This window comes from Haemorhous mexicanus, chromosome 9 (assembly GCF_027477595.1).
Source record: "Haemorhous mexicanus isolate bHaeMex1 chromosome 9, bHaeMex1.pri, whole genome shotgun sequence".
Classification (NCBI taxonomy): Eukaryota; Metazoa; Chordata; class Aves; order Passeriformes; family Fringillidae; genus Haemorhous; species Haemorhous mexicanus.
In genome coordinates, this window is record NC_082349.1 from 9,376,821 (window position 1) to 9,398,126 (window position 21,306).

Below are 21,306 nucleotides of genomic sequence, written 5' to 3' on the forward strand. Positions count from 1 at the left end.
GCCCTCCCCATAAGGCTCAACACTCTTTGGGGTTCATACCCCTCTCCTTGAGCAGCAAATGCCCCATCCTACAAACAGACCGCAAAGAAGCATCATCCCTCTGTTCCCATGGGTGCAGCACCTGCCCAAAATGTCCCTGGTGTCCCTTCTTGGTGTTATCTGCACCCCACCAGGATAAGCCACTTCTGGAGCTTCACCAACACCTGGCCACAGCACCCTCAGAGGTCTGCAGCAGTGCTGGTGGAGCTCCAGCCTCGCTCCCCCGGGAGCAGGAATTGGAGAAGGATGGAGTGGATTGCCCTGAATTTGGGATGTGCCTGCACACACATGTGCATGTCCTTCCCCAACACAGGAAGGCCCCAGCAGACTGGAAGGAAAAGGAATTCCAGCCCAACTCCAATGCAATCTCACAGCAGCTCAAGCTGCCAAACCTCAACGACCCCCAAAAATTCAAATTTGGTCTCCAAATCACCTGATCTGATCCTGTCCTAGTGCCAGCACCCACTCCTCCAGCACAAGGACAGAGAAGCAGGGCTGGAATGTGTGTGTCCCACGAGCAGGAGGGGTTTTTCTGGCTGCTGGGTCAGGGGTGCAACATAAACCAGAAGGTCTCATGCATGGGCAGCACTGGCCTGACTCCCACAGAGGAGATTTCCTGGGAAAAGTGGGGCCTCCATCCAGCTGCAAAACAGATGGGGGGGCTGCCCATGCACCGTAATGCAGGCAGGGCAGGGGCTCAGCTGCTCCCCAGCATTGCTCCACCACCATTCCCCTGAATCTGGCTCCCTAAACAGGGGACAGCAGCCACAGCCCCACAGGTTTCTGCTGGACATTGCTGCATCTAGCTGAAGGCTTGGGAAAGAGGCGAGGAGGTGAATGTTCCTCCTTGCCCAAAGTCCTTCATGCCTAAAGAACCAGGAAGGTAAGCACACGGAAATGCAAGGAATGGGGGGACAGGAAGGGGCACAGTGGGCCCTGCTTCCCTCCTCATGCTCTAAACATGCTTGTGTTCTAACAGTGAGAGGGAATGTGGGCAGTGCTGGGGAGCAGCACAGTCCCCCTGTCCCACAGGAGCATCCCCCCCTGCTCTGGGAATGTGCACCCCTGAGCAGCCCCATGGACAACCCCAACAGCACCTGCAGGATTAAGGAGCACCCTCATTAATGACAGCTCCAGAGTTAACAAGCTGGCTCCACCACCCACTCAGCTTCTCAAAAGTCAGGAGAGGGTGGGAGGGAGGCAGCAGGACCCGGTTACTTTTAAGATCACTGGTGAGCAATCAAGCAGGGAATGGCCTGGGGTGTTAGACCAGTGACCTGGGGCTGGAAATCTTGAAAATCTCATTCCACATTTTCATCTTCTCCTTTTCATCTCCAGCAAAACAACCATGGCTGTCAGGGGATGAGAGGATGAGCACAGGAATTGTTTATTGGGGAATGCCACCTTCTGCTGCATTTCCCTGGGATGGCAGCACCTTTCCCAGAGACCTTCTCCTGCAGGATCAATAGGGGTGTCCAGAGCAAAGCCCAGACCTACTCACAGAGCAGTGAGACCCCATGTCCTCGCTGCCAGCAGCAGGGATGGCTTGGTCATCTGAGGGAACCCAAAGGAAGACCCTTCAGGATGCTGCCCCACTGTGCTGCTCACAGAGCCCCCCAGAAGCTGGTTTTGGGGAAAACCCAGCCTTTTAGGGAAGGAGAAGGGCTACTGACCAGAGGAGGGTTTGCAGCCACAGGGCCCATAGGTTTAGCTCATCCCTTCCTGATGGCATCCAATGCCTTTGCTAGGGGCCAAAACAGAAAGAGTTATTGGTGTGTCTGTATTAGAAATAGAGAAAGATGCTAAACCAGCAGCTGGGGTGCAACTCCAACTTCCAAGGCCCTGAAGGACCACGGAGCTCAATGCAGCTGCGATGGGTTAAATCCTGCCTGACCCACTGCCTGGGGTGAGCACCAGCCAGAGTCAGGGATGCTCCAGGTGAGATCCGGAGGAGGAGGGAGCTCTCCCAGCCTGACCCCACCGAGTTCAGCCCCAGCCCTGCACAGGGCAGCTCCCCAGGCAGCACCACGGGAGATCATCCCACAGCCAGAGGGATTCCCGGCCCAGGGCATCACCATTCCTGCCTGTCCCCCACCTCGCACAGCTCAGCACCGGCAGGACGATGCCCCCGCCTCACCCCTGCCCCTCCTCACTCTGCTGTGACCCCTGTGTGGTGTCACCCTCCCACGCCGGCCGTCCCCGGCGCCTCCCCTCACCGAGGTCAGCGCCGGAGCCGGCGGGGACGCTCCGTGCCCGGGCTCACGGGAGCCCGGCGGGGGAGCCCCGTGACGCGGGCCCAGCTCAGGGATTAGCGGGCAGACGGACGTGACTGCCAGGCAGTCGCCTGGTGCTAATTAAAGAAGGGATATATTTAGGCACACGGTTATCCCCTGCATTTCACTTATTTTTAGCTCCCAGTCTGCCAGGCTGGGGTGGCACATGGGAAGGGCACGGACGAGAGGCAGGATGGATCCAGCCCCGGCAGCAAGGAGGTCACAGCCGCACGTCCTGGCCAACGCTGAGCCCCTGGGGGCGAGAAACCTCTGTCCAAACTGGCTGCAAAGGAAAAGAAAGCTTTACTTTTCCCCCCAGAAAGTCAGGAAAATGGGTTTCAGGCAGCAATAGGAGCATCCCTGCTCAGTCCTTGCCCCAGATCCATCCAGCCTTTGCCACCACCCACACCCCCACATCCAGGAGCTGAAAATGGCCCTTTTTGGAATCATCCAGCAAAAAGCACAGCTGTGCCCAGGGCAGAGGCAGCTCCCTCATTCCCAGAGACCTGCAGTGGCACTGGCCTGACAGCAATGCCCCTGGTTCCCATGCCTTCTTTCTCTCCAAACCTGCCCCTCAGCACAGCCGGAGTGTGTCCTTGGCACAAGGCTGAGCACCCCATCCACATGGGCCATCAGCAGGTGTGGAGCTTCCTTGGGTCCTCAGTACCCTGAAAAGAGCAGAGAAACAGCTGGAAGTGCCCAGCATCCCTGCATCCCTCCTGAGCCAGGACAGCCCATTAGTCCCATTCGTTTCCCCTTATGCTTCATCCCCACAAGCACTCTGGGGTTTTATAATTGGGGGTTTGGGGTTTTTCCCCCTTTCCAGACTGAAATATTGATCAGGTCCCTGCTACCCTCCCACGTCCCACCTCATTATACACCCTGGCTGCCCTGCTTCCCTCATGGAGTGGAGGGTGGGGTGTGGGAGAAAATCAAAATAATGGGATAATAAATAATCCAGGGAGCTGAAACCCAGCTGAAAGCCAGGCTGCTCTGGCTGGCCTGGGAGGAGGCTTCCCAGCAGGGAAGGTTTGGTTTGAGGGTATTTTTGGAGCTGAACAGCATCCAGGGGTGGCCAAATTTCTTGTCAGGTGACCCATCAGATAAAGCTTCTCCCAAACCAGTCCAGCTGGGAAGTTTGGATCATAACTCAACAAATCTGAGATGGGAAAAAAAAAAACCACCCCAATTTCTTTACTTATTTAAATCCTTTGGCTCCAGGAGCAGGGGTCCTGCACCCTCCAGTCTGAGGAGAGTGGCCAGGGCTGTGTGAGGTTGTGAGCTCTCATCACCTGGGCTGCAGCTCGCCCTGGTTCCCTGCTGCCCATCAGAATTAGGCAGCCCGTTTGAGCAGGTTTACGATAATCATCAAATAACTCGTTCATTGACAGCATGTCAGGCTGAGGAGACTGACTGAGCCCTCGTTTGCTGATTGCTAATTAGCTTAACATTCCTAATCCCTCATTAGTGACTATGAAGTAAGCTCTGAAATATGAGGTCAGCCCTAATCAGCATTTAAAATATAAAGCCCACTGGCACATGAGGGAGGCTGGAGAGGGGGTGGCTGCAGGCCAGCCCTGGGTGCTCCCATGGTCACAGGGAGTGAGGCTGCCCAGAGCAGAGGCAGATGGGAAGAGTTAAACCCTGTGGAGCCACAGACGCCTGCACATCCCCCCGAGCTGAGCCCCTGCCCTCAGTGCCCTGGATCCACACGGGAACAGGCAGCAATGTGGGGTGCAGCACTTGAGGGGCCTCAGGTTCCTCTGGAGTCCCCAGTGCATCCAACAGCAATTCCAGCTGTGGCTTCCATTCTGGGCAGACTGTTTACAGAATCACAGAATATTCTGAGTTGGAAGGGGTCCACAAGGACCATGAGTCCAATTGTTAAGTGGATGGCCCATACAGGGATCAAACCCATCAGCTCCATGCTCTGACCAACAGTGCACCTGTGCAGAATGCTCTGGTTTCCCCCAGTTCCCACCTTCAAGATTCCAGGTTTGCTGCAGGCAGGCAGGCTGCTGGCAGTGGGACTTTCCCCAGAGACTCACCCACACCCTCTGATCCTGGGGAAGGAGTCAAATCTCAGCATTGGCAAGTGGGCACCAAAGTGCACTGGCTGCCACTTCCATGCCATCATTTGGGAGGAAAAAATGGCCCTTAGTTGTTGTAGCTCAATCCTCTAGAAGATGTTGTGAACTGAGTCTTACCTATTCCTGGCTGGGGAAACCTCTACAGGAGAGCTGTGGATGTTAAAATAACCCTAATTAAACTCTAGCTAGTGAGCCTTGAAAAAGGAGAAAAATATCTTGAAAATAACCATAATTAAATTCCAGCTAGTGAGCCCTAAAAAAGGAGAAAAATATCTCTGTTGCCATGAAAATGTAATTTGAAAAGCCCTTGCACCGAACTGTGCTCATCCAGGGCGCTGCTCCCACCTCAGGCTGTGTGCTGCTGCAGGTGATGCTCTGGGTTTGGGCTGTGGGGCAGAGCCAGCCCCTGCTCCTCGCCCGCAGCCGGGAGCGGGGAGCCTTTGCCGTGAAGGACAGGGGGGTTATTCCCGGGGAGGCACCGCTGTCCCCTCGCCCTCTCCCGTCCCTCCGGGCCCGCTCGGCGTGGGCAGGAGCATCTCTCTTTCATGAGCGCACGTCAGCAATGACGCCCAGCGAGCGGCTGCCGGCAGAGGCACCGCAAATCTCCTGCGGACGGAGCCGAGCTTCGCCCCCGATTCCCGCTCCGCAGCGTCTCTGGAGCACGGAGACACGGGATATTTTGAGCATCCTTGGCAGCAGCGAATGAGGATTAGTCCAATCCCCCCAGACATGAACGTCTCCCCAGCTCTATTTCCAAGGACGGGAATAGCCTTGGAAGGCTTTTCCATGTGGAGGGCACACACCTGCAAATGTTAAAAGCAAAGATCTGTTTCTGGAAAGGTTTTGGGTGGTGCAGCACCAAGGCTGCCTGAATGAGTGGGTGAAAAAGGGGCCGTGTAGCACCTGCTGGCTCTTGCCCCATGGCTAATCCAAGCCCACATCAAGCCCCTGCCCTTTGGATTTTATTGTGTATCTAATTCCTGCACCCATCAGACATGGTGTGCAGTTGTGGCCAGTCACATCCTCATCTCACTCAGCCAAGTTTCACATCTGACAGGTTTTTACCCTTTCACCCCTTACATGTTTTTACCATCAGGACCCTGCATTAGCAGGGACACAAAACACTGTAAACTTACAGACGTGGTGGAAGATGGCAAATTCTGGGCTTGAGTTCCAGAGTAGAAAGCTTTGGCTTAGCCACACAGCTGGCCTGTGGAGCAGAAAATCCCAAAGAGCCTGGCAGAGTTACTCCTGTACCCAGACACTCCACAGGCCATTTTCTGCCCCATCAAGCAGCTGGTTGAGCTGGCAGGTTGGGAGCACAGCCACCACCAGAGCTATGAAAAACTGAGGGGAGACCAAGCAAGAGACAAACACGAGTTTGGATTTATGTAAAAAAAAAAAAAAAAAAAAATTATTTATTTTGGAGGAGGATTTGAACATCGACATGCAGGTACAACATGAATAAAAATTATTGCACCGCTATTATGTGGCAATTGTTCAAGTTTCTAAAAACACAGAAATTCCACACTTTCTCTTATCTAGCTAAGTGCTGAGTGACACGGCTTGGCAGAGCCCAGCGCAGGAGGTGCTCTCACAGCCACCTGGATATGGTAATCGAACACAACGTAAACACACACTTCTGTCAAATCTTCTACTAGAAGTACAGAATTATCCTTCACATCCAGTAAGAGAAAACCAGAGAAAGACTTTATCCTCCCCTCTTCGGAAGAAAAACAAAACAAAACAAAACAAAAAAAAATTACTCCAAATCACACCTTAATGCAAGTGTGGCAAACAAACCCACAGGTCACTCCTACCCCTTCCCCCACAAGCGCTCTTTAGTACAGCAGCAGCCAAAGGCCTTCAACATTCAGACCCAGGAGTGGCCAGTACAACACTAAAGTCTAATATTTACAATAAATATCATCCATTTCTCTTAGTTTGCAACAGTAAGAGACAAAGGGAAAAATAACACTGAGGCACAGGGCAGGGATGCAGGAGCAGAGAGGAGCTGTGGAGGCCGAACCAGCTTAGGCACTGCCATCCCAACGCAGGTGAGGAGCAGGAGACACATCCAAGCTGACAGAAGGGAAGAGGGAAACAAAGCAGGAGAGCAGCACACTTGGATGGTGACATGCACGGCTCATTCACCAAACACACACCTCACGCTTGTGGCTCCCCCCTTGGGCCTGCCTGACTCGGCACTGGGAACACACTCGTGCCCCTCAGACACAGCTTTTCCAACATCCTGTTCCTTCCCAGCACATACTGCAAGCTTTTTTTTGAGAAGGTATTTAAGGAATTTATAGCAGAGCAAGGAATAAGTCTTGGTGTATCTACCTGGCTTACTATCAAAATTTAATAGAGAAAGTCTTTTTGCCCAAACCTTTTGCTAAAGTGCGCCATGTAAATTTGACAGCAGGTAGAACAGGGATGATGGGGCACCTGGCACACTGAGGGAAACTGCAGGACTGGGCAAGAGCAGGGGATTCTTCACTAGAATGCTTTCCTGGCAATGCTGTTTGGCTTTGGCTTCCAAAAAACCAGGGATTTTTAATTGCACTGACCACTCTCTGTACCGTAGCTACAAAAGAGGCAACGAAACACATACCTCACCTTTTCTTTGGCCAACACAGGCAAAAGCAGCAAAAGCTGTGACATAGTAAGGGTTTTCACTCTTCCTTTTATGCCTAGGAAAGGATAATTCTGCAATTCAGCATGGGAAGCAGTGCCTGCAAAGGCAGGGAGTCAGCAGCTTACAGCTGGTACTGTCACAGGGTCCCACCCCTGCCCGTGGGGGATGAACCAGGTTACCCAGCCTGGCTCACACCCCGTGCTCACCTCCTATGAGCAGTGAGTCTTCTCCTCAGGTTTTTTAAACACAGAAGGAAAAGGGGGACCTGCCACCCAGGGAACAGCCAGGTCAGACCACGTCCTCACACAACTCCTTAATTTACACAGACACTTCCATCTCGCCAAGGTCAGGTGCTCTCAGGAGATCAGCTTGTCAAGGAGGCTTGTCTTTGTAATTACCACAGACTCAGGATGCCAAATCCACTTTTCACTATTCCTGTCCATGCCATAATATCCTGCGCTGTTTCTCAACAGTTTTTTAGCAGATCAACCCATCAGGGAGAAAACCAGCCAGGCAAGTACCAGATCCTGCCAAGTCTGTTCCTTACTTGCTACTGCTCTAAATCAGCACTGAATGATGCTCACCACCAAGAGCACTTGGAGACGCTGGAGACACCCAGGACCCTGACAAGGCAGTGGAAATACTGTGGTTTGTAATTGCAAACCAAGTGTATACGAGCAGCCTATGAATTCCAGGGAAAAGAGCAGAGAGAGAGCACAGCAGGCTCTGCTCTCAGTACCACCACAACCAGGTTTATTCAGTGTTACCTGGGAGCGCTGAGGCTTTGGTTAGTGTAGTAGCAACACCATACATGTTCACACTGACACACGGAGTAAACACTCATTTAAACATGTTAAAAAAAAAAAAGCTCAAACCAAACCAAACCTTGGTCCAGAAATTGAATCCAAGCAGCCAAAATCAAGTATATAATGGGGAGAATCAACTGCTACACAGAAAGAAACAGGGTGAGATTCCAGAGATTTTTTCGAGTTGTGGGTTGTACCAAAATCAGATTAGAAGAGATGGAGAAAATATATTCCTATATAATAAACATATTTGCATTCAGGGGAAACGAATCAAAACTTCAAGTTCAGAGAAAGCCAAGACAGTGAAGGAAGCAGCAGTGTAAGGAAATCAGGCCAACAGAGATGGGTTTTAGCCTGGAATACTGTTGCACAGTCATTCTGCTTCTAACAGAGTAAGCCAGTGAGCAGGGAGCGATCCCTCGCGGTGATCCGCAGGGAGATCCACTCAGACAAGATGAGGATACAAGCTGAGCACAATCTGGGACAAATGATGGGAGTGTTCATTGAGAGGAACCTTTAATTGGATGAAGAAATGGCTTACAGTGCTACAGGTATCACCACTCGACACATTTATTGGTGCATTATTATTGGTCTAATCCTCAGCAAGGAGCACTGTCACCCAGGGTCGGTCACACTTAGAGCAAAGCAATGTCTAAACCTAGGAGCAAAGAGGAAGCTTTTAATGCAAAGTGACCTCAGCAGTGGAAATGATCTAGCTATTAAAGCTGAAATCTGAAAATATCACACGTGTTTTAAAGTCTGCTTGCAGCTTGACCACAGAGCTCGAGGAGTCTGAACTCTTCATAGGTTTGTTTTTAAAATGGGCAGATTCAGAAAACTCAGCAAGTTTCCCAAGCCCCAGTTCAGAAATGTTAAGGGACATCTTAAAATCCCTACCTATTTAGACTCACCAAGAGAAGGAAAAGTCTCCAAAGGTCGTTTTTCATTGAGATAACTTTGCCAGACACACTGGAGAATATGCAACTACAAATTTTTCTACTTTAAAACCAACCTACAGGCACCCCTTTCCTGGGGTCACTTACTCTGAGGCCGGGCAAGTTATGAATTGAAGCCAGAGAAAGGAAGATAAAACATCACTAAAATTTTAAAAACAGAGGGAAAAGTTGCCATGTGTACCATACAGATAAGTAAAAACAATCCCCAAAAAAGCCAGCTCATGGATTGGAGATTTCTCTTTCTGATAATTCCATTGAAAAATACTCTTACTTGTTTTAAAGAGAAGACAGGGATCTCTCTCTGTCCAGTCTCTCCAGTCAAGTCCTTTGTCTCCACATCCTCTAAGGACACAGGACTGTGCAGACACATGGTGACAAAGAGGTTTTACTTGCACAAAGAGGGTCTGTATTTTCAGAACAACTTGCAGACAAGAGGATAGGTTCTCATTCTTGTCAAGGGACATCAGATTGTAAAACTGGAGCAAAAACTTGACATTTGTGAATTTCAATGGAATTTCAAAGAGAATGCTGAAAAGCAGAAATTTAAAAACAAGCTGCCTTTTTTGCACACAGAATTTTTGGGATCTCAAATAAATGCAGAATTAGAGGGAGGAGCACATCAGGCCCTAAACTCAGGCAAAATAAAAGGTGTGGAAGGGAAAAAAATGAAACCAAAGTGTTTCTTAAGCCCTGCTTTAAAGATACCCTGTTCTAAAGAGACCTCAAACAGCAAGCACTACTGTGTACAAAAATAGAATAGCAAGGATGAAAAAACACAAAAAACAGTATGAAAAAAACCCTCCCAAAAATAGATGTACACAAGTTCTATTTTATATTAGTGTATATTACAAAATTCAAACATGCAGTCTCTATTTTGAATGTAGAACGCTCCAGTCCATGAGTACCAGCGATGCTGCTATGTTTTCTTTACAGCATCATCATGTGACAGGGGAAAGTCTTGTATTTTTAACTGATTCCCAACCTCTTTGCTTTTTGCTTGTGCCAGAGTCCCTTCTTTAGAGGGCCTCGTGCTGCCATCTGGCAGAGGAGATGCTCTCAGAGCTGCTGGTCCAAGAGCATGAGACAGCTCTTTTGACGGAGTGATTTTGCAGCTCCCTGCCAACGCCTCAGATGCTTTAGCACTGCAAAAAAGTGCCTCCTTTTTGACCACCACGGGACATGTTGCCTCCTTTTTGGCCCCCACAGGACACACTGCCTCCCAGGGCTTTGCTGGGTGTAAGGACTCTGCACGGGACCCACTCGTCGTGGTCAGATCATCTGTGCCAGAGGGTTTGGCTTTCTCTTGACATTCTCCTACTTGTGAAATTTCCTGCCTTTTTTGTTTCAAATCTCTCTCCTCTTTAGAGTGGGCACCCAAATCCTTTCTCGTTTCCACCTCTCCAGACCCAGACATACTGAGCTTCAAAGGGCCCAACACACTCTGGGCCAGGGGCACCAACTGGGACACGGAGATGGCACCGGGGATGGGGAGAGGGGAGCACACGGGTCCTGCCGGGCTGGTTTTGCTGGAGGTTAAAGCATCCTCTGCCTGGGATGAGCTGGGCTGCTGCTTGTCAGGGCTAGGACTTCTTTGGGATGTTTCACTGGCGCTCCCAGGAGACAGAAATGAGGAGCTGTGCTGTTCCACAGGCTGAGGTGTCTCCTCACGACCCTTCTGGCCGCGGTCCGGGGGGCTCACCGCGACAGGAGTGCTCGTGCTTGCTGGGCACCATGAGGAAAGTGCCAGCAGAGGTTTGGAATCCTGCTTTTTCTGACTGCTTTCTGTTAGCACAGGCTCTTTCAAGTCAAGTTTACCACAGGAGGCCCCAGAAGAATCACCTTCTTCAAGTTCCAGGAGTTTGATAGATGGGCACTGCATACGTTCTGTGAGATCTACTGGTTTTTGAGTACCTGGAGTGCTCCCAAGATCTTTGACTGCTTCAGAAGACCTGTCTTTTGGACCAAAACACTCCAAAGTTTTGTTTTCTGGCAATTTATGCTCCTTTGCAGTTGTTTCTGATTTTAGGGATGGCTTTTCTGAACTAGCTAGTTTTTCTGGAGCAGTTCTTGAGGGGAGCTCTGTTGGGGAGGGGTGCACACTGATTTGCAGCAGCTCTGAAACAGGCTTTGCTTGTTGAGTATTTCCCTTCTGCAAATCTTCTGTACCTTTTGGATCTTCAGGTAGAAAGGCATCATCTTCAATACTATCCTTGCTTTCCAATTTAGATGAAAACTTATTATCCTCATTAAAAGAATCCGAGCCTTGGTCTCCACTGCCACGGGGCTTGTCCACCCTTCTCCCATCCTGACTATCTTCCGAACCATCATCTGTTTCATCTTCAGAAGAATCTACTTCCCTGATGGCCTCCTGCTTTTGCAGGGACTCCCTCCTCTCCACCCTGTCCTGCCGAATGGCACCCAGCTTCCGCGAGCCCGGCTTCTGCAGCATCCCCTTTTCCGCCAGCCCGAGTTTGCCGCCCGTCGTTTCGTTGGCAGATTCCTGCAGGCTCTGGAGGCTGGGATCCCGCTGTAACATCTCCTTCTTGAACTCAGAGTGGGAGATATCCAAGCTATGCTTCCGTGAGGAGCCCAGCTTCTTCTCAGAAGAGGACAGAGAGGCAGCCAGTTTCTCAGCCGACTGCACTCTCTTCAGCAAAGGAGACCGAGGGGGCTCGGCACTTTTGGGGCGAGAAATTTGTCTCACCAGTGGTGGAGAGGAGTGCAGCTTTACTGGGAAAGACTGGATGATACCGGAGCTGCCAATTGAGTGTCCTGGCAAAGGAGATGGGGAGCGCTGCGGTGACGTGGACTGTGGGGTTGGTGATGGAGTGTGAGCCAGCGGGGACAGAGGGATGTTTCCTGCAGATTTACGCCTTGGAGACCTGTACTGCCTCTGGAGCTTTGGTGCTAGGCCATGCAGGGAGCTGGGTCGGATGTGTCCAGAGCTGGCTGGAGAATTGGGAACACTGGAACTGGGAGAGCTGCTCTGAGAAGAATTGCCACCAACTTAATAGAAAAAAAAAAAAAACACAAAAAGAACAAAGAAAAAATACCAAGAAGATTAATACATTTTTGGCCATTAAAACAAGTTATTGAAAATAAGTCAAGACACAATGCTGTGTTACTCCAAAGCACAGCAGTGATATTGAAGGCAACATTGCCAGGCTTCTGATGGAAATTCACATCATTAGCACCCAACTCCAGAGCACAGTAAGAAACATTCAGCTATGAGAACACTTTTCTGGAAAAAAACCCCCTTTGATCAGACAAACCACGTGTTTCATTGCTATTCTCTGGATGCAAATCTCTTTATTCCAGCAGCTGATTCAATTTTCAAATATGACTTTGCCACACTGTTTTGATTTCTTTTCTCTGAACGCAGAAAATGTGTCAAACTGCAATGAAAAGATTGCGACTTATAACACACATTTTCATCAAAGTGGAAGGATGCTGTAGTACAGCAAGTGCATTCTTAAAAGGATGTATGGATTCTCATTTTTAAATGAATCAATGAAAAAGAACACATCCATCCTTAAGGTAATCGACATCACAGCTGTCATTTGCTTCACAAAGAGACCTGCTACCTGCTGCTGTGTATTTTATTTCCAAAATTAATCAATCAGCAAAAGTCTCCTCCAGTATTTTCTTTACTTGTTTGACTGGATTTTTTGGCTCAGTTTTGTTTTGTTTTTTTACCTGAGTGTACAGACTCTGGAGTGGATCTGTAGCTCTGGGTTGGTGACCGAGGAGACAGGTTGTGAGTTGGAGAGCCAGGCACACTTTCTCCAGATGACAGAGACCGGTTCAGGGACGATAAACTCCGGCTGGTGTGAAGCAGCGATGCTTGTTTAGTGATCTTCCTCAACAGAGAACTCTTCTTCTTACTGGGGAAGAGCATTCATAAGGTGTTTACAATCCCAAATGATTTATTTACCTTTGCTAGCATATTTCAGTCAATTTTGTGTCACAGTAAAAGAGAAAAAAAGAAAAGGAAGAAAGGAAGAACTAAAGTACATACCTGCAGATATACATTATCTGCAAATGGATTTGACAAGATCTCTCTAAGGATCTCTTACATTATCTTGATGACCCCTTAATTTTAACAGAGAAACATCAAAACAAACCTTTCCTGACCATCCTTTGTTTTGCTCTTCTTGTTCCTACGAGCCATCTTGGATTTGTAGCTGGCTTTTCGAGCTGGACCAACTTTGATGGATGTGTTCTCAAATGGTGTGGTGGAGATGGACACTTTATTTCCACTCTGTCAGACACAAGACAAAGAGACATTGCTTAAAACATGGTTATTTGAAGCAGATCTGCAGGCAAAGCAGGTAGGCTGCTAGTTTATTGCTGCCTGCCATTTTGTAACCCTTTGTCAAACTCCATTTTTCCCCTCAGCATTTCCACCTATCATTTATTAAGGAATTGCCGAGAGAGAGCCCTCGTTAGTCAGGCTTTCACAAATGATTAGCTCAGACCCCAGCTGGTAGGTAAAGCTTCCCAGAGCAGGCAGAACACAGCATCTGACCTCTCCCATTGAGATCCCAAATGACTCAATTTAATACTTGTAATACTTGGAAACTTGAACAAAGTGATATTCTGTCACCAATCCTATTCCCAGTGCTCTGACTGATGGCAGATGAGAACATATCAGGCATCTATCATGATGAATCTGCAACACAGAGCATGGCTTGTCTCACTCATGTTAAAAAAATAATAATCCTGACTGCTCCTCTATTTGCAATCCCAAAGACGTCTGTCTCTTGGAACAGTCCAGAACTTTGGGGTTTTTTTCTGCAAACAGATTCTGCTCAGAGAGGTATCAAACACAAGTCATTTAACTGGATAATTTCAACACCAACCAGTACAAAGCTGCTCTTAAATACCACCAGGTGCTTTGCGCACACTTGTATTTCAGACAATGCCAAAATTACCCACATTTTAAACAAGCTGCTCATGTTTTCCAAAATGTAACGGTGCTGAGCCCCTACCTTCAGAATCAGCTCCACCACTTCGGTGTGCACCAGCCCGTGCACCGGCTCGCCGTTGACGTGGGTGATCAGGTCCCCTTCCCGCAGCCCTGCTTCGTTGGCCGGACCCCCTTCCTCCACGTGCTGCCAACAACAAGGGGTGACTGCTCTGAGAAGGGGAATGTGCAGGGCCACTGGCCCAGATGGGACTCAAAGCCCATCCGTGCCACTTCCTGCCACAGCCAGCCCCAGCTGCTTCTGAGAAGGGGGAAAGAGATCACCCCTGGCATGGACAAGCACAAAACCCTGCACTCTTCCACCCCTCCCCAGCATCCCACCAGTCTTATCCTGATCCAAGGCAGCCAGGATGGTTAAGCTGATCGAGAGACCAGCTCTTCTCAAAGCAAAAGACTTAACACACTTCCAAAAATTTTACAGCACGCAGGAATGTTACCCAGATGCTCTTGATTTCCAGACAAACATTCAGTCTCTTTCAATTTCTTTGCCATCCCAAATCCAGCATCCTTCCATATACATGCTGGAACCCAAGGTGGCCAACAGACTTTTAAGGAAGACTCTGCCATGTGATTAAGGTGCCTATATTGCATCTCATCCCAAACAGAGTTTCTTTTTCTACTTTCCATCCTTTATTAACCTATCCAACACAAGACTTTTCTCCTGTGAACACACTGCCTTTCCCCTGTCCCTGGTCAGGAATGTAAGCCTCCTTCACCATGAGGAGACAGATGTGCAAGGGAATGCACATCTCTCCCTCTAGCCAGGAAAGATTCCAAATAAGTATCTTGGTAAACCCAGCATTGCTCAAGAAAAGCAAGGGAGGGGCAAGGCAAAAATTCAATTTCAGATTATTTCTCCCAGAATGAGTGTTAAATAAGGACCAAAGGGTGTGAAGTCCATATTACCTAATGAACACAGAAGTGCAAGGGAAAGAATAAATCACCTTTACCCTGACTGCATTCTCCCTACCTACACAATCCTAACAACACTGCTTCAGGGAATGGATCATTCCTAGAAGTCATCTACACTGACACAAAAGGAACACAGAGATCAAGTACCAGCAGCAGTGGGAAGGAAGTGATACAGACATGGAAACCAGACCTTTTAGCACAGCTCACAACTAAGCCAAGAGCTAAATCCCATGGCAATCAGCATAGCAGCAGTGATGCTTTAAGGCTTGTAATCAATTCCAAGCGACTGCTTGAAAAACCCCAGCAGACTGAACTGATCAGAAGCAGGTTATAATCACTAACACAAGCCTGAATAAATTAGCTATAATGGACCTTCATGCAACAACCCCAATAAAGAGAAAGAGGGTGTGTACACAGAAACATGCTTTAAAGGATGTGCTGCAGGTGAAAGAAGGTGGATTCATGTAACCAGGGAGAAAAGAAGGAAAGAAAGGTTGCTGTGGTTCTGTGATGGGCTTGAAAACTATTAGAAAACCCAAAGTGCTGTTATTTATTTAGTTAGTTATTTATCTAGAGTTCCCCCCACCAAAAAGACAACTTTGGGTGTGATTAAGGAGAGAGAAAACAAGGTGGCAAAACACAATCTCTAAAGCTAAACCCCACACCCCTGGCTAGATGCATGTGGCCCCGAGGGTCCTGTGTGCAGAAGAGCAGAGACCTACCCAGACCATGTGATGCACAGTGTAGATATCACTGTCACCCATATAGACGCGAATGGCGCGCAGAGTGAAACCGTATTTCTTTCCGGCCCGATGGATGATGATTGGTGGTTTCAGGTTTGCAATAGCAGGAGAAAAGTCGCGGCTGGGTGAGGAGTCCCTCGAAGATGGGTTGGAGGAGAGAGAATGAGGTGACATTGGACTGGCCAATGGAGAACACGTGTGGTGATCTACAGTGATGACATAAAGGTGGGCAAAAATTAGGAAAACAGGCCTCCGAAAGAGAGAAAATTCTTGTTAGAGAACAGCGACGAAACCGTGTCCGCTAATGGTCCTAAAGCTGGTGGCCTTCACCAGAGCTGGGTCTGTCTGCAGCTTCAACTAATTCATGCTTTGTAATACAAACAGCAGAGTTTTCAAAAAGGCACATTTGGAGGTGTACATTTAGTGCACTGCTCATACAGAATTATGGTTGGGTCACAGTGTTCTCTACTTCTCTTTCCAGGATTTACAACCCATCATGAGCATTTGCTCTAGGCACAATCCTGCAACACCCCATTTTCAGGCTATCATGTATTATCCTTCTCCAGAAGATCAGATGTCTCTAGATCTTTGTGCAAGTTATACACTGGTGCTGGAATAAACCCAAATCAGTCAGTATTAACACAAAAGGAATGAGTAGGTGATCAGACAACAACTATGTCTAGGCAGTTTTGGTACCGTTTTAAATTCACAGGGGCAAAAATAGCTAAAATATTAGCTACTGCAGGGACTTTGCTACTGAAAAGCAACTTCACAAGTTACTTTTGTGTGAGTTTCCCAAATGAAAAGCCATGGGCTGGGCTGTCAGACAAACTACCTGACTCTTCTTGCTGGTGGAACAACATCTACTTTTTAAATTACAAAGCAAATACAGAACTCTCATTTAAAAGTGAAGCTGGTTAACATCAGTAAAATAAACCCAAAGAGCAGGAATACTAAATGCAGCTGTAGAAGGTAATCTCTAATCCATTAAGAAACACCTGCTGAATCACCCAGCACATATTTACCTGGCAGATGAGAGCAGCTCTGGAGAAACCTTTGCTGGGTGGTTAAATACACATTTTAGAGGTTTTCATGTGGGAGTTCGTAGTTCAAAAAGCAACCGACGCCCAAAGCACAAGAAATGTGATGTGCATCACCACAAGGCTGCCAAGAGCAGGCGCATTCCTGCCTCCAGCTCACTGCTGGCAGGAACGGGTGGGCATTGCTCATGGCCCAGCTGCATTCCCTGCTCCCATCTAGGCAGGAACAGGCACAGCCCTGGAAATACAGCACGATCTTATCCTCTGGAAAGGGACAAAATCCCTGTGGGGAGAAACTCCTTCTGCTGAACCAGTCTGTCACAGATCAGAATGGCTGAGCTGCTCTCTAGGAGTTATTACCTGGCATTGGGAATTGTAAAGGTCTGGTTATGCTTGTAGACAGAGCTGGGCCAAGAAGGTGAGCAGTTCAGCATTGACTTAGTGAGTTACTTACACTGTTCAGTTCCTGAGCACTCAATCTCAACCAAGTTATCTGGAGTTTCTGAAACTTCCCTGCACATAAATGCACCAGACACATTTCATTCCCAAACAGCGCTGTAGTTAGCATGTGACCCCAAAAAACAGCACCTTGAGGGTTAAAATGATTTTGTGTCTCTATACCTCCTTGCTGCACCATTGTCTAGAGACCAGCTAGGAGTCAATTTAAACAAAACCAGGGGAAGAACAGGGCCCAGCTGCCATTTGCAGAAGCTGCAGTCAGACCACACGCACAGCGCTGCTGTCTGTGGCACAGCAGTGCTCATCAACCTGCGAGCAGGAAATATGAAACCGACTGTAAAAGTTAGCTCTCTCCCCTCCTGCCAGCCAAGGCTTTATTCCAGGAGAGCAAAGGGGGAGGATCTGTCTGCAGACCTTTTGTTTAGTGCTTGCAGATTCTGACAATGCCTCACTCAAGGCATTTCTTACCTGAGGGAATCAGGAGAGACAAGGCAGTAGCGGATGCTGATTTAATCACTTTATTGACAGGTCTCGAGGTGCGTTTCTCCCCTGATTCCCCAGAGAGCAACCTGTGTCGTGCCCGCCGCACTGCCAAATCGCTGATGGCTTTTGGAGTGGTAAAGTCTGGGCCTTCATTGCTATTACTGCGAGCTCGTGGATCAGAGAAATCTGCAGTGCTCCCAGCTACAGTTTAAATTAAAACAGATTAGAACCACAGGGAATTCCTAACAGTCTATTCCCCTACAGGCAAAATACATTAAATCAAAGTCATGTTTACATGAAGTCCAAGAGTAAATTTTCCTAAGAAGAAACCCCAGGGCTTGAATTTTTATTTACAGAAATGGTGTTATTCCGAACACAGAAAATTAGCAGCTTCTATTCTGTGGAAAAGCTCACTAATGAAACCACACTGCTCAGTGGCAGTTCCATGAATCCTAAAGCCGTGGTGCTCTTCTGCACACCGTTTCAATGGGATCGTTCACAGACGAAAACTGGTTTATAGAAAGTGCTGCATTTTTACAACCAGCAAGAACTGTCAATCTTTAAGTTAAAACTGCCTGAAATAGAAGAGCCAGTTTCTACTGGAGTTGCACATAAAAAATCCACTTTAAGAGAATACTAAGGTACTCAAGTCAGGGAAAGTAAAAATGTGGATTGCAAAGACAACCTTAATTTGCCCCCTTCTGTGCACCGTTGCAATTTAGTCTTGAATTACTTAACCTGCTACAATTATATATAAAATGCGAAGTATTCTTGAAGATCAGACTGGGCATGTAACAACAGCAGATGCTGGGGGTTGGGGGTCCTGTACTCAAGGCCGGTGCCTCAGTCCCCCATGCGATACCTTAAAGGGGCACTGTGAAAATACAGTAATTAGAATTTACAAGGTGCTTAGAAATGAAAGTGGTGAGCATCACAGCAACTCCACAAGGGAAATTAATCATTCTGTCTTCAAAAGCAAATTTTAAGCAGCATGCAATAAATAAAGCCTAAGGGCCACATTTTGAACAATGAGGACAGAACAAAACATTGATCATCGTTATTTAAGTGGGCAGCACTGCTGTGCATACTAAGTGAAGCAGGAAGTATCATGAAAATAAAAATTCGAAGCACTATTCCCATAGACCTCAGGACCAGATGCTTGTTCAACATTTAAGAGGCACAGGGTTTGAAATCAGGCTCCCAGACAATAAGGAACCCGGATTTGGAGGCTGCATGGGAAAAGGTGCCATATAAATTAGAGGAGCAGTCTGAGACAGTGACAGGAATTAAACTCCTTTCAAGCCTCTGGCTTGGGGACACTGAAGCACTGGTATCCCTGGATTCCATGCACTAGATCAAAGACTGCTCTAATGTATTGAGCTCAGGGGAGCAGGCTGCCCAGGAGAACTTCATTTTTGCCAATCTCACATTGCAGATACTCAAATTAGCAATGGAAGTGTTCTTGCCATTTTTAACAGCATGTTTCTAGGTTCTTAGCATGACATTGAGAGCCCAAGGTTTCACTTATGGCACCTTTGCCAAACAAATATGAGGCAGCTTCCTTCCTTTACCCTTGCACCTCTTCTTTCCATGGGGGCAGCACCAGGCCTCTTCAGGGAGCGTGGGCAATGAAGGGGAATGGGAGGAAGGAATTTCACAGACTGGATTGCAGAAGAGGAGTAAAAAGATGTAGGAATCTTTGGCTTTACTCTGGAGGCAAATTTCTTCTAGCGCATTTCCACCTTCTGCTATCAGTCCCCCATCACATCTGCCCAGTGCCCTCCACCTTGTCCATTCTTGCTGCCATTCTGACTACTCCCTCAGTACTCTTTCCTCTCCATTCTCAATGCATCACAACTGCTTTGTCTGCTTGCTCCCAGTTTGTCCCAGCAACTTATTCCTTATTTTCTTACCCAGTTAGTCTTTGTTATTCAACCCTACAATCTAGCCCTTCCCCTAATTATGCCTTCTTTGTCGAATTTTCTCTTGCCAACCTTCATTTCAACTTCCCCTCTTTCTTCCATTGTTCCAAACTTCCTTTTTTCCCCTCTCCTTACTACTTTGCATCAGTTCCCAGCTCTGGCCTCCTCTGTTCTCAGAACAGGCAGCTTCACCCTCTTGCCTTCCCAATGCCCTGAAAGGGGCAGGAGCTGGGAACACTCCCCTGCACTGCAGCAGCCCAGGGCACCACCACAGGAAGGTTCAAGCTCAGCCCAGAGCTGGGGAAAAGCCCCAGGATGGTCAAAGTTGCTGAGAAATCAAACACTGACTTCTAAGTGCCACTCTACTAAATTTAGGCTGCACTTCTCTGAAACAACAACTGGATGAATATCGGCGTATTTGGCTGTTAAAATAAGTAGCATGTCCCTGACACAAGCCCCACTTCCCCAGCATATTTCAAGCCTCTCCAAACTCTTGGGATGAGCAAAACCACAGGAAGCGGGGATCTGTTGATATGGCTGACACCCACGTTCTCCAGCTCCAACTCAGCAGTGATCTGTTCTGATTAATGCTTGAATTAATGCTGTCTCAGGTAGGCACCCAGTGGTTGTAAGTAGGCATAGATCATATGAATCTCAAGCATGTGAAGACCTAAATCAATTTGAAGTGACAGTACTGAAATCTGAGATGCAATTTTGAGGAGATGAAACCACTGGCGTTATTTCAAAGGCAAGCACATCCACAAAGCGACACTAAAATATCTACATAGCACGAGGCACTCACATCCCCTGACACCCAGAGCCAGCTTTACAGAGCTCATCTCTGCCAGGTAACACAACCTCCTCGGGGAGCAGGACGCCCCCACGCCAAGCACGTACCTGTCAGCGCCGAGGCGCTGCCGGCGGCCGTGGAGGGGGTGGTGGCTCCAGCATCCCCTTCCAGCTGCAGCTCGTGCTCCACAGGCTGCTCTGGAATGGGCAGGGGCAGCCCCTCCCGTGCCTGCACCGTGGACAGGAGCATCCCCTCGGACTGGGGCCGTTTGAGGGCGGCGCCCTCGTCCTCGGCGGAGATGGCGAAGCGCGGCATGTCCAGGAGCCCCGAGCAGCGGCGCCGCACCGTCAGCGGCGGGCTGGAGTCGCTCTCCGTGTGCGAGGACTCGGACATGGACAGGCGCTTGCGCAGGCTGCGGGCAGAACCAGACAGGGCCCCGGGTGAGCCAGGCCACGATCAGCTTGGAAGGGTGAAAACAGCACAGAGAGCCAACCCAGGCGTCCGAAACCAATTAAAGGTGAAGTTTGGTGGCCAAGCTACAACACTGGGAGTTAAAACAGCAAAGGCTTGGGGCATCACTTGAATTTAGATTTCCAACTTCTAGGAAAGGAAGGGATAAGCCCAAAAAAACATACAGTACAATGAACATGGTATTAAATATTGGTTTTTTAAAAATCACAGTTGCAAAATACAAATCATCCTCCATGTTCCTTTTGGAATTAGTTGAATTTTTCTTTTGAAGCCAGGAAGACCCAATGCAAAATGAAGTGCACCTCAGTTGTGAGGGCAATCTGTAAAACATTTTTAAGGGAGTCATACAGACTAGGTCAGAGCCACATTTTATTCTCTTTCTAACGCCAAACATTAGTGTAAAGGTTTTACGGAGGTTGCACAAAATGAGAGACATCTCTTTTATAAAGTAAGTTTTCAGTAATGCCAGAAACATGGCAGGTATCCAAATTGTGAGTATTCATATATTTTACTGACATTTTTTATTAGAGCACAAGATTTTGCGGGCATATTCTGAACTTTTGAAACTTTGAACTCCCCTAATGATTTCTCTGCTTTGTAGCAAAAGGTCAAAGTCTGGCGACACCAGAATTTGCATTAATTTAAGAAAAAAACTGATGTGGGTACATGTCTGACGTAATATATAAAATCTGCCCTT

The 21,306-nt window shown here is 48.2% G+C and overlaps 1 protein-coding gene across 7 annotated transcripts in view; it reads right to left on the reverse strand.

Moving 5' to 3' along the window:
• Nucleotides 1-5,782: 5,782 nt before the first annotated feature.
• The window catches only part of MAST2 (microtubule associated serine/threonine kinase 2), a 186,386-nt gene continuing 170,862 nt past the window's right edge, over nt 5,783-21,306 (reverse strand). For all 7 annotated transcript variants that reach the window (XM_059853908.1, XM_059853910.1, XM_059853907.1 and 4 more), the window contains 7 exons: nt 20,246-20,550; nt 17,412-17,627; nt 15,424-15,650; nt 13,794-13,916; nt 12,927-13,063; nt 12,499-12,686; nt 5,783-11,808 (listed from right to left, as the gene is read on the reverse strand). In XM_059853908.1, the coding sequence (XP_059709891.1) occupies nt 9,719-11,808; nt 12,499-12,686; nt 12,927-13,063; nt 13,794-13,916; nt 15,424-15,650; nt 17,412-17,627; nt 20,246-20,550 (3,286 nt within the window). In that variant the 3' untranslated portion in view covers nt 5,783-9,718. The remainder of the gene's footprint in view (nt 11,809-12,498; nt 12,687-12,926; nt 13,064-13,793; nt 13,917-15,423; nt 15,651-17,411; nt 17,628-20,245; nt 20,551-21,306) is intronic.